Source organism: Colletotrichum chrysophilum (assembly GCF_026319265.1).
Source record: "Colletotrichum chrysophilum strain AFK26 chromosome Unknown scaffold_158, whole genome shotgun sequence".
Lineage (NCBI taxonomy): Eukaryota > Fungi > Ascomycota > Sordariomycetes > Glomerellales > Glomerellaceae > Colletotrichum > Colletotrichum chrysophilum.
In genome coordinates, this window is record NW_026517445.1 from 571 (window position 1) to 13,427 (window position 12,857).

At 49.2% G+C, this 12,857-nt stretch overlaps 5 protein-coding genes across 5 annotated transcripts; 4 read left to right on the plus strand and 1 right to left on the minus strand.

The window, feature by feature from the left end:
- Positions 1–769: 769 nt before the first annotated feature.
- Positions 770–1,264, minus strand: COL26b_011958 (uncharacterized protein; the record flags this gene model as incomplete). Its single annotated transcript, XM_053184611.1, has 1 exon — positions 770–1,264. The coding sequence occupies one exon, from the start codon at positions 1,262–1,264 to the stop codon at positions 770–772; it is 495 nt and encodes a 164-aa protein (XP_053031414.1).
- Positions 1,265–3,909: 2,645 nt separating this feature from the next.
- On the plus strand, positions 3,910–4,379 carry COL26b_011959 (uncharacterized protein; the record flags this gene model as incomplete). The annotated part of the gene is made up of 2 exons (XM_053184612.1): positions 3,910–3,941; positions 4,016–4,379. The coding sequence occupies 2 exons, from the start codon at positions 3,910–3,912 to the stop codon at positions 4,377–4,379; spliced, it is 396 nt and encodes a 131-aa protein (XP_053031415.1).
- A 2,907-nt stretch (positions 4,380–7,286) lies between these two features.
- COL26b_011960 (uncharacterized protein) lies at positions 7,287–7,535 on the plus strand (the record flags this gene model as incomplete). The annotated part of the gene is made up of 2 exons (XM_053184613.1): positions 7,287–7,390; positions 7,421–7,535. 2 exons carry the CDS (start codon positions 7,287–7,289, stop codon positions 7,533–7,535), a joined length of 219 nt encoding a protein of 72 aa, XP_053031416.1.
- An 893-nt stretch (positions 7,536–8,428) lies between these two features.
- COL26b_011961 (uncharacterized protein) lies at positions 8,429–9,847 on the plus strand (the record flags this gene model as incomplete). Its single annotated transcript, XM_053184614.1, has 1 exon — positions 8,429–9,847. The coding sequence occupies one exon, from the start codon at positions 8,429–8,431 to the stop codon at positions 9,845–9,847; it is 1,419 nt and encodes a 472-aa protein (XP_053031417.1).
- A 400-nt stretch (positions 9,848–10,247) lies between these two features.
- Positions 10,248–11,427, plus strand: COL26b_011962 (uncharacterized protein; the record flags this gene model as incomplete). The annotated part of the gene is made up of 2 exons (XM_053184615.1): positions 10,248–11,378; positions 11,413–11,427. 2 exons carry the CDS (start codon positions 10,248–10,250, stop codon positions 11,425–11,427), a joined length of 1,146 nt encoding a protein of 381 aa, XP_053031418.1.
- Between the last annotated feature and the right edge of the window lie 1,430 nt (positions 11,428–12,857).

Below are 12,857 nucleotides of genomic sequence, written 5' to 3' on the forward strand. Positions count from 1 at the left end.
TCAGAATTAATACATCCTAACAGAGATTGCAGATCAAGCGAGATTCTTCATTAGGCTGCATCTCCAGGCAATAGATTACAACTTCCTCTTACATTCAGTCATCTTTATTACATATACCTCAAAGCTTTAATATTATTCATTCAGTTTGCAGGTAATAATAGTTTACAGAATTTTAAGCTACCCACATATACTTTCTACATAAAGCTCCTAATTAGGAGGTCTTAGGGGTAATCACTTAAGGAGCTTCAACCCAGTCAAAGTTACCCATGAGTTTGGTTAGCCATACATCTCCTAGGTAATACGCGCCCCAAGGGAGACCGCCGAAAAGTGAGGTACCACTCAGGAAAGTGTGAGGAAATCCAGGATCAAAGTCATAAAACCTCTCAATCATCCAGATATCCTCCTCGTTAAGACTAGTACCAAGCCCCTTAATATTACCCTCGATATAACTCAACTTCCAGCCACCAACAATAAGAAACACAAAAGGAGCCTTATGCATCACATACGCCAAGGCGACATCTATCAGGGATGCACCCTTCACGTTTGCAACCCTTTCCAGTGCTTTTGACACCTTATCATATTCCGATACCATGTTCTGTCGTCCAGAGTTATGCTTCTCGCGCTCCTTAAAACCTTCCTCAGTTTAAAAGCGGCCAGCATTAAGAACTCCCCAGGGACAGATACCCATACCCTCACTCATGCACATTAGGATGATTTCTCGCTCAAAATCTCGCATAGAGGCATTCCAGTTGCCTTAATAAACAACAAACTAGCGAAAGCCCGACAGCCTCGCATATTGGTTCGCCTTAGCTACCACCCAGGCAGGGGTATCCCAGATGCCCAGGTAATGCACCTTGCCGGATACGACCAGATCGTTAAGCGAATGCATCACCTCTGGAATAGAGGCAGAATAGTCCCACCAGTGGAGGTACAAAATGTCGATGTATGAGGTCTGTAGCGCTTTCAGAGACTTTTCGACAGAGTGCTTGAGTGACTTGATGCTGTTGCCGCCGTAGTTGGACTGGAGCCGCTGCTTATCGTGCGTCATGTAAGCGCTGCTGTACTTCGTTGCTAGCACAATGTCGTCGCGATTGCCGCGAGAAGCAAGCCATTCGCCTACCCATTCGTCGGACTGGCCAAGCTGGTAGTTGTTCGCGGTGTCGATGAAGTTGCCGCCTTGACTGTAGTAGTGATCCATAATGGCGAAGGCCGTTTCCTTGGTGCATTCTCCCATTCTTTCCTTGAAATTGTCTCCGAAGTTCATTGCCCCAAGAACAATCGGGGAGACGCGAATAGCTGCGGTGGGCGACAACTGGCGATGACGAGCCAAAGGTGAATCAAGTGCGAATTGGAGTTGAGGAGCCATTTTTGCTATCTTTCGTCAGTCTCATGCGGGAAGATCAAACGTAAGGTAGACTAATACTAGTCCGAGTGAACGATAACTTCTGATGAGATGTATTATATGATGCCTTACCTTCTTCTTGGATGTACGTGGTATTTGTATTTCACGCCTCGGGAGGTAGATCACAGGGTTTCACGTATCACGATCTTCCTGCCATGCCATGTTTCCAAGACCCCTCCTCCTTTCGTTATCTCAGAGTATCTGCTGGATACGCTGCCGGACGATAGAGGCGCTAAGGGCGATAAATCCGCGTTCATGACAGCTATTGTCACGAAATCCTGGCAGAAAGCCGGCATCCTGCCAGGGGGTTTCGCAATGGCATGCTGTACGCAAAATACAGCTACTCACCGCCAAATCCAGACACGAAGAAATTCTGAACATAATACGCTGTCACGGCTAACTCTCAAATTATCCCATACTCAGATACCGTGACTGAGTCACTAGGCTTATCTGCCCCGTTGATCATGCAACATGCCGAACGGATAGAGCCATGATACAAAAGAAAAGTGTCAGCGGGCAAGTCGGCATGGTCTCGACTAACTCCGCGCTTGACAAGAATTACAAACATTGGATAGATGACGGAGGGGAAATATTCGTTGTCCACACTGGACTGATGTGTATCCATGTCGTCGACGAAAGACCGCCCACTTGAATCGTGCACTACTGCAACCTGCTGACGCGATACGTACCACTTCCCATGCAACCCAACTTGATGGATACGAGCTTGTCAACATTGAACACACCTTCGGACTGGAGGTTGGCTCTTTTTTTCCATTGTTAATGACGTCGTAGGAACTCTCAAACCGCTATAGGAAGCTCTGTTATCATGTGACCTCCGCAGCAAACTGCAAACTCCGTGAATGAATTTTGAATAGGGCGAGAAGCTGGCTGCGACCAATTTCTTCCTCGACGTATCTCAGTTGTCTAGAGATCAAGTACCATTTATGAAGATGCCAGAGAACTGAGGGTTGTTACTATCACCTCTTATAAATCTTAATACTAATCTCATTCTTTCCAACCTTGTGCATTGACCTTTTCGAATGTGTACTGAAAGAGGATGCCATCCACGATCGAGTTTTCCGTTTCTAACACGCCAATTCTCATCGCTAAGTCGCCTCAAAAGTGAATTTCACATCTGAATCATTCGCCGATGCCGTAGAAAGTGGCTCAAGGCCAAATAGCTGAGCGGCATGCAGGCTTCGATTTGAGACCCTCGGCACTATTCAGCGGGTGGCTATCCCAAAAGTTGCTTGCGTGGGACTTCGAGGAGCCGATTGCCAGCAACATCACCACTGGTATTGGCACTCGAAGAGACTCTTGTACACATACATGGAAGAAATTGAATCATCTGCTTCCCTTGCAAATATTCCGAGAACATGAATCGGAGAACCTCTCCCTTTGCATGGATGGTAAGTCATTCTTAGTTTAATTGACGAATGTGGCTTGTCTTGCCATGGCCTTAAAAGCAGGTAAGCTTCTCCACGTTCAGAGGCAGATGGCTTGCGCAGGGATAGACATTCGTGAGTTGTACGACAATTGTCTTAATATCTAAGACGTCGCACATCCCTTCCTTCAGCTTGGCTATTTCCCTTCTTAGGGATGCCCGACTGCATACCGAACGCTCAGCCGCTACGCCACATGTGGAAAATTGAGGGCGAGAAGCCAAGGCTTAGTCTACTTATTCAACAGATTGACCGTCCGGGTTATCGTCGGGGTCACTTTGCTGTATTCACGATTTCAAAATAGTTCTTGGCATCAACTATTTAAGATCGATGTTCCCATCGTGTCGAATGTAGCTCTCCTTAAAAGTCCTAGAGCCTCCTTCAGCCTTCGATCAGCTTTTATCATTTCCTGACTCACCATGAAGTCGCCAGCAACATTAAGCATCTTCTTGTTCCTTTCCCGCGTTGCGTCTGCAGCAATATGCAACAATAACTGCGGCCGCCAAGTTGCGGGCACGGGTAGGAATGATCCATCTCTTGCTTCGAGATCATCTCTTTGTGCGGCCTTCGTGAGTACCTATGCCACGGTGCCTGCTATGTAAGCTAGAATGTCCAAAACAACTTCCCCAAGGTGGCTTATATGCTGACCTGAGGACAGACCTCAGCCGACTGTTACTCTGTCGGTTCCATCCCCGGTGCAAAAGAGAAACGTCCACGGCCCGCGTCAAGAGACCCCTACGCCTAGGGTCCTTGGCACAAAGCCTGCATACGCCAGCTCTTGCCCTGATGTAGCTGCCTATTGGTCGGCATGTCAATGCTTTGACGGTATCAAGCCGACCACCATCCCTGTGACGGCGCCGACAAGTGTTGCTTCTTCAACCGCTTCAGCTTCTTGCACGCCAGGCGCTGAGTTCGCTCTCCATGTGATTGAAGAGAGATCAACCTTGTGTAGGAACACTCTTCAAAACGCAGATGTCAGGGCGAATACGTACAATCTTAAGAATCTCGTGCAAGGTCGTGTTCCGGTCGGTATTGGACACTCAGAAGTTCCAAGATACAGCCAAAATGACGAGAACCAACCAATCAACTATAGAGGGGTTCAAGGCTCCGCAGGATCAACGATCAAGTGCAATATTCTTGTCCATCGCGGCTACCTCAAAGCATCTCTCAGCGGATCTTACGAGTTCATTGTTGGTGAGGCTGACGACGTGGTGATGGTCTGGCTCGGGGATAAGGCCAAGTCAGGCTTCAACGCGAATAATGCCGATATCACAGTTCAGAAGGGCTTTCGCTCATATCCCTACAGCGAGTTCATCTACTTTGAAACCGTGGAGGAGTACATCCCCTTCCGTATCTTCTGGTCCAATGGCAGGGGTGGCGGAGCTTTTAGCTCTGGGGTCTACCCAGATTACACTCTAGGGCTGGACCTCCCCGAAGGTACTGTGATCGAGGACCCCAAGCTGTATGCAAGCTGCTCTGGGGATGCAAGCCCTGCCCCGGCGTGGCCTGCTTGGCAAGATGAGGTCTGGGGCTAGCGAGGTTTATCGAGTAAGAATCCTGTCACATGTCGCTTGGAGAGCTGGATACCTATCCGATGCTAATAGAGGAAGATTCGGTGTGAAAGAATCCCATCAAACCAGGCACACATGCCTCATAAAAGTCTCGGATCCTGCGATGTGCGCGGAAATCCCCAGCTATTTAGACGAAATAATACCTCCAGTTGCTCTGACATCATGAAATTGCCGCCATCTGTTTTGTGCTTGTTTATGTTCTTCATGTTGCATTATCTTCATTCTATCCTCAACAGGTACTTACCAGAACCCAGCCCCTCAAAAATACGAGCCCTTGTCATTGTCGAGAGAAAGACAATGTGACCCATCACAATACAGCCTGCCTTCGTTAACCAATTGACACATCCTGCTAATTCGTTCCGGAAATCCAGCGTGAGAAACTGGCCCTGTGTCCTGTTACTTGCAGGAAATATTGAAAAAGATTCAAAGTCCATCAAACGCCCAAAGTGTTCCTCCTGTTCTGCCGAACACCATCCTCTGCGGCTCGGAGAACGCGGAGACGACATTTCCCTTAGCTAATCTTTCGCTTCTGGCATTGGAGATCGCGACTTATGTGATGCAAATAATGTAGATCGCCACAGGTACAGAGACGGTGGAGAGTCACTGGAAGGAATCACAAAATAGGAGTTCGGTGAACCGTTCTGCCGAGAGTGACCTGTGAGATCCTATGGGGAGGCGGGATAGCCCGGATGCTCAGCAGAAGTATCTCTAAAATGGGGAAAGCCTCCAGACAGGTAATCACTTCCGGGTGACGGTCATGGAAGCTGAATTCGATGCAGATAGTGCGCAGCGTAGCGGCATACCTCTGCTGCAAGCAGTCCACCAGTTGGCTTGGGGACATCGTGTTATCAACAGGATGGCACGGGCGTTATCCTTTGAACGCGAAACTGGCCAGTGGATGGCAAGCCTGGGTGAAAGTGCTCATGACGACCAAGGACCCTGGAAAAACCATCAAGATCAATGAGGTAACGCTAGGTAGGTTCATTTGGTAGTCGCGAGATATAGAGCCCCATGGAATCTCGAAGCAGAGTGTGCGGGCAGGCCCCAGTGTCATCGGTGATTGTATGGTAGGCGGGAAACTTTTTTAGAATTGGATCGAATCGATAACGATTGCAGGCGGGACAGTTTGATTTTCATTTCATGATCAACGAGATGGGCGAAGGGCTGCGAGGGCATGTCGTAGCCGAAGTCTGAGACGTTCGCTGAAAATTTTAGGAGAGGTTGCACGAGAAATTAGAATCCGGTTTCTGGCGATTCTGTGCAGAGATTCGTAGCTCTCAGAGCATTTTCAGTGTTTGGGTACCAGCATTGGGGACGCCGTCTGACTGAGGAAGTTCAAGTCATCGGGCTGAATTGGGGGATTGTTGTCGCAGCAGGCTCTCGCGGAGTTGACGTGTATTCGCTGGACCGACCGTCCAAGTTCAGGCTTGGTGATTATCTATCTCAGAACACCGATCAACTAAGAAAAAGACCAGTCAACAGAGACAGTGGTGTAGAGAATGTCATGTACAACAATGACATTCAAGTGGCGACAGGCCGCAGGTAGATGGACACAGGTCTTGGGATCGAGGGTCAAGTACTTGACATGCAAAGGAGTTGAAAATGTTCATGTGGTGGTCGATTTGTAGGCCGTGAAAGCTTGCTGAGGAGGAAGAGGGCTGCTATGAGAGATAAAGGGGCTTGGCACCGCTTTAAATGAGCGTTTTGGTTGCAAAGCGTTGCTGTCCGTTAGAAGGATTCGCAGTCCAACTGTTCTCATGGGACTTTCTGAAAGTTTTCTTTCCTCGTCTTATTGAAATCTTTGTCCACCATCCCCAATGAAATGACTCGATGCATTCTTCTCCACATGATTTAGTCTTTTTCTTCCTTCAGCCAAGCCCCGGCAGTTGCAATCATCAACGTTCACAGTCACAAAAGCTTCCCCTTTCTTGATTTTCCACACCTGAATACCAAAAGTAATAATTGGAAAAGAGATGCGCTGTTGTTGTTGCTTCTGGTCTTTCACAGGGTTCTTAGCATAGTCTCTTGCATAAACACCTAGCATTGCTGGCCATGGTATGCACGCTTGTCCGAGTCATGGTGACGGGACGCTTGAGCCGGGATGCCCGAATTGTGGGGGATGGAGAAAGGACGCGATATTGTAGACGAGTCGACCAAGAGTCTCGTCGTAATACTTGAAGCTGCTTATCTACCCGTTATCAGTTCTGAAGTCCTTCAAATCCAAAGTTCTCCAAACTTTGCCGCATCATTCGGCCGAGGCGAGCTTTCCCAGATATTCAGCCAAGCCTTGCATGACAGAGGCAGAATTGCTGCAACTCTTTAACGACTGATCGAATGGTTTAACTCGGGAGCTATTAATGTTTTTGTTGATACGTGCAAACTTTGTTTCTAGTCAAAAAATATTTGCCGGTGCGATCGTTGCGGTTGGCCGTGTTAAGGCTGACAGGGGAAAGGATCGACGCGATCGGGCGGGCCGGGGTACGACGGCAGCCCACTTAATCTCGGCTTCCCCGTTCCGCACACAACATACAGCTCTGCGATAAGTCCCCCGCGACGAAATCTTCGCCAATAGACGTAGAGCCAGAATGTAATTGAGCATCGCTGCAACTAATATCGAAAATAAACAATTCAAGGAATTGCCGCCGAAGTTTCCAAGACGGCCATGGAGAGGAAACTCCTGCCGACTCCGAACAATCGCAAATTTACCTGACAGCGTCCTGCGTATAAAAAGCATTGCGAACCTTCACTCAACTCAGTCGAACACTCTTCTGCTTATAAGACACGTTCCCTATCAAAACAAACTCGCATTCGTTTCTTCCTACAAGACGTTCTCAGCTACACAGCCGCAAACTTAATCATACTCCGCACAAAATGAAGTTCGCCACCGTCTTAGCCCTCATGTCCCTGGCCACTGCCGTGACCGCGAAGCACTACTGCTTCGGCGGCTGCGTCAAGTGCTACTGCGGCGACGTCAAGTACGATAGCCACAGATGCAAAATGTGCAGCTGCAATGAAAACGCATACAAATCGACCGACCCCAACAACCAGCAAGGCAGCTGCGACCTTCCCGATGGCTTCCACCTTGGCTGTGGCTACAAAACCGGCGGAAAGTGTCTCTAGAGGGTTACAAAGGGACAGTGAGATCGAAATATGGAGCAAAAACAAAATTTGGCGAGAGATATAATGATAGAGGAACTTGCGACAGATCAGACCAATTTCCACCACAGTCGAACGGAGGAGTCCATCTAGGGACGAGAGTTATGACCAAAAAAGCACGCGGGCAAAGCGAACAATGAACAAACAATGAGGACATAGACACAATGACAACATTTCATACCGTACAATACCAATTACTAGCCTCCTGAGCTCTTCTGTGGCCTTCGTCGACTAAAAACTCACCAAGGATGGCTGGTCAAAGGCCGATTCCTCAAGCAAACAGGTACGTGGATGTCAGAGCCACGTATCAAGCAGAAAGCAGTATTTTTTGCTTTTCAAACCTGCCAAACAATCTTGACTACTGATATTTCAATCTGATTGTGACCCCATCTAGATATTTAATGGGGTCAAATGCAGCAAGTCTCAACAACATGCAGGCTTTGGGAGTCACGATGGCACAATGGTGTATCTGTTGTTATTATGGTGCACTTGGAAACTTAGCCACCGAAGAACATCCTTTGAAGTTCAACTGCCAGAAAGGTTTACTCGTACCACGTCTTTGATGGCAGTTCACACAGAGACATCTCTTCAATCAAGCCTGTCGACTCCCCGAGAATGCTGCTCCCGGCTGGAACTGGAGCAAGGCTTGCCACGTAGGCAGGCAAGTCCTTCCAACATACTCCTTCCTCAACTCCTTTCCTTTTTCCTTTTTTTTTCCGTTGTCAGCAAATTTTCGCCTCCAAGTTGAGCAACTGGCGTCCATCACCATTTTCACCACCACAAATTCGAACAAGAAACTCATCCCAAAAGCTTGCCTATACTGCACTCTTGCATCCAGACTCAGGCAAAAGCACACAATGGCGAAGCTTACCAACCTTCCAGACGACGTTCTCTTCATCATTGCCGACTTGCTACGCCATCGCGGAATGACCATCGACGAAGCCTTTGCCCAGGCCCACAAAGATGACTTGATCGACTCGGATCGCGCCATCAGCCGCTGTCTTCTGCGCGGCTTCGATGATCTCCGGAATATATCTCTCGCCCACGATCGCCTCAAATGTGTCATGAGACGGGCCTGGTCCACTATCAGTTTCACGGGACCGAACGCGACTCGGAAAATGGTCTCTTGCCTCAAATTTCTCGACAAACATTCCGAGGCCCAAGGCTGGATTCACACAGTCTATCTGAACCTCGAACAGTCTCAGCGGACGAATCACCGCTTCGACGAGACCTCGGTCGCTTTCCTGCGTCAGCAAGCTTCCAACAAGGGTGTCGAATGGGCGGAGGACGCCTGGCTGAGCAACGATCAAGGATGGCATGGTCATCGCATTGAGACGATTACTCTCCTTCTGCTTGCCAACCTCCCCAACCTGCAAGAACTTGGCTTCGCCCTCTCAGGAGGCGAGCCGATGACATCTTCCCATTACGACTTGGGACAGAACTCCGACCTCAATTTGCGTCCCCTTTGTCCCCAGCTCAGCTCTCTCGCTTTGAGGCCCGTGAAGGGCACCATTCCCGTCTTTAGGGGGCTGTACTCCATTATCGGCAAGATCGGTGCTGAGCCCACGCACTTGTACATCGACAACCTGTATCCAGTGCGCATGGGCTTGGAGTCCGCAGGCCTCTGTCCCAGCTTATTCGAAAATGTTACGCACCTCACCATCGCCGGCACCATCTCCGGGGGTGAATACCACGATGCGTTTGACTCCGTCATGGCGGACTATGGCCCTCTCTTGGACTTTCGGCTCGTCGGTCACCTCAATGATTCGGATACGGAACCCGGCTACGGAATCGACCCATTGCACGCTCTTGATGGTCTCCGGCAGGGCGAGCGGCACACCAAGACCCTTCGCAGCCTTGTGATCGACCTTTCCGATAATTGGGTATCTTACGGGAAGTCTGGCATCGACTATTTGGACGAATTCGAGAATCTCGAGAACCTCTGGATCGACGGAGACAGCCTCTACCGTGGAGAGTTCGAAATTACGACCGTATACGAAAAAGGAGAGCAACTATATTATTACTACGAAGACGCTCTTTGGTCCCTACCAACGAGTTTGAAGAGAATATGCTTCACTCATGAGCTTGAGCTTTCCAAGTATGTTCTCCCCAACTTTGCGGAGAATCTCGACTATCTTACCAACTTGGAGCGCGTCTACTTGAAGGACCTTGACAATCACGACGGCATCGTGGAGGATATGCAGGAAGAGTTTGAGAAATTCGGTGTCCCGGTGACGATCACAGAGGTGGATGCGGTTATGTGGGAGGCTTCCTGAGAATTAGCTTTCGTAGCCTGCGTGGCGGGCTTGTCGTGGGCCATCCAGGTTATGGGAAATGGACTGCAAGATGGAATGGAAGAACAGCTGTGGCCTCTCGCCCCATGGCGACTTTATTTATAGAATCAGGTGACCCAAAGCTTTGCATGCCCAGACTCCGTACACGCCTGCATCACGTGTGATACCTCTACGAATGTTGCCGTCTATGTGGGCGCCCAATTTAAAAGCCTGACTGTGCCATCCACAACACACATTTAACCCTTAAAAGTGCCTGCATTTGCGAAAGTTTTCGTGGAGGCATTTTGGACCTCGTTTCGCACTTCTTTGTGCCAGCGTGGGTCGTTATTGTCATGTCATCATGCCTTTCATCATAGATCAACCACCAGCGCAGGTAGAAACGATGACAGGGCTCTGTGGTCTCCCCATGGAGTTGCTCCTAATGACCTACTCCTTCATTCCAGCGCCTTACACCGGCAAACGCATTTTGGATGAAATCGCCAGAGCCCAGTCCAACTCCGCCGCAGTCGCCCATGACATTTCAAAACACATTCGACGCGATCGAGCCGGACTCGTGAATCTTGCCCTCACATGCAAGAGGCTCAGCACTCTCCCTCTGGAGTCAACCTGGCGCGAGACCAACTTTGGGTTTTACGCCAAAGACAGTCAAGAGGCCATCTTCCTAATGATTCGTTTTCTCTGGGAGGTCAGGAAATACCCCGCGCAGTTCTCGTCGATCCGGAAACTATTCGTATTTGTTGACGAAGCGCACGCGACTCCTGCCGAGATCCCCGACGACAGACGGGACTTCGTCATCCAGGCTTTGCAATCCATTGGTTTCGACTATGACAGAGTTATACCCGGCAACAGTTGGCATTCAGAAGTCAAGTTCAGCGAAGCCATTCAAATGGACGACTCAGAAGCACTCATGGGGACCCTTCTCTTGGCCATCATCCTCCACTTGCCTCGTGTTGACGATATGGCTTTTAATGTCACGCCATACACGTGGAGATACTTACAGGAATTCTACAAAGGCTGTATGAATCGCCGGCTTGTTGCTCAGAGCCTCAACTCCAGCAGCGACGACACCGGCACACGAGACGTCGAGGGTGATGGGTCGGATGTAGAGCAGAATACCTCGGCGCGCGGGCCGACAGGCCACAGGCAGAGGTACGCCCCGCTCAACACAGTGCGTTCATTTTCCTTTCGAAATCCGCAACGGACCGAGATAGACTGGGTCATGTGCAACCGCGGATACGACTGCCTCTTCCCACTTGCCCCGGGAGCCGAAGTCTACTCGCATGGATATGATCGCTCGGAGGTCTGTATTTTCGACGACTGCAAGTCCCTCCGCGGACAATTAACGCCAAACCTAACGTCGATCGTGCTGGTGAAGATGTTGATGGGCCCCAAGGCCCTGCGCCAGACGCTGTCCGACTGCCGACAGCTTACAAAGTTCATCTACGTGGCACAGGGCGAAGTCGCTCACAATGGCCGAGATCTGACGGCTGGCGATGTCATTGAAGCTCTTGAGGTACACGCAAAGACCCTGAGAACGATCTGCATAGACTGCCGGAGTCTGAGGAAAGTCCATCCGATCAAGTCGCTAGAAACGTTCACCGCGCTGGAGAACCTGTGGCTGCATGTCGACTCCTTCTTCGAATTCAAACAAGGAGGTGCTTGCGATCCAGAGACGCTCATAGCAAGAAGCTATATGTCAGCCTCAATCGGATCCGTCCCCAGCATGTGCCGGACTATCCAGGAGAAATTGCTAGGACTAGCCGCCAATAATGGCACATTTGCTGGTGGAAACGACAGTCAACTTTCGGATTACGAAATAAGGCATCCCGCTTTTCACCGTTTACCAGCTTCTCTGAAGAAGTTTCACTTGAGCGGACCGGTGAGATTCCTTCTCTTCGACTTGTTGTCAATGTGGGAGAAACACGCCTCAGAACACACTATGCAACGCCTGCCCAACGTCCTCGCCATCGATGAAGCTGCGCAGGATTGGCCCACCAAACATTTACTTCAATGTGGCAACAGTCATGGATTCAATATAAAATTCGAGATCGATCCTCTTCCACAACTGTGGTAGACTAGTCTTGGGTCATTTGGCAGGCAGATGTTTTGTGCTATGTGGATGTGGACCTAGAGAGCATGGTCGAGCAAGCTTGAACTTGTACATTAGATTTCGGTGACATGTATACATATTTCGGTTGAATATGCATCAATCACATTGCCAAATGTCTACTTTTATGAAACTTTTAGTTCATGAACCCAGCCTGCACCTTTTACGCTTAAGTGTGGACTACCTTTTCGAATTCATGTAGAGAACGCCTCGAACCCCATCGCAAAGCCTTGATCATGTGTTAGGCCGCCACATGAAGGTATGAAAGGTGTCACACTTTTCTTTTCTAAACTTATAACGCCACCAAATCTTCAAAATAAAAGCCGAGAGTGCCTTAAGCCTCTTTGATTCTGCTTCTCTTCGTCCGCCAAAACTGGTTCCTCACATATGCAAAATCCCACTCCTAACCACGATCTCAATCTAAACGACCCTTTACCATGGTTTTTATTCAAGACCTTCCCCCTGAGTTGATCCTTCATATCTGTTCCTTTCTTCGCACCAACTATGAAGGGAAACAACTCATTGCAGAAGAAATCGATGGCAGAATCAGCATCGTTTGCAGCGCTAGGGACAGTCGGAATACACTCTTCAACTTCTCTGCAGCATGCAAGACGTATCGGAATATGAGTGTTCATGAATTACAAGGCTCGATTGAAGTACACAAGCGGTCAGCTTGGCATATTACGCGCAGATTGGTTTCCTTACTCCGACATGCTCATACTGGCGCACTAAACCCAAAATCGGTTCAACAGCTCTATATCGGGTTTTGGGATGTCTATTATCAACAAAAAGTATCAGTGGACGATGTTGCAGCAATGGATAGTGTGGCGTCGTCGATGGGTCTCGAGGCCTTCCGGGCGCCAACGTCGAACAGCTTCTATGACC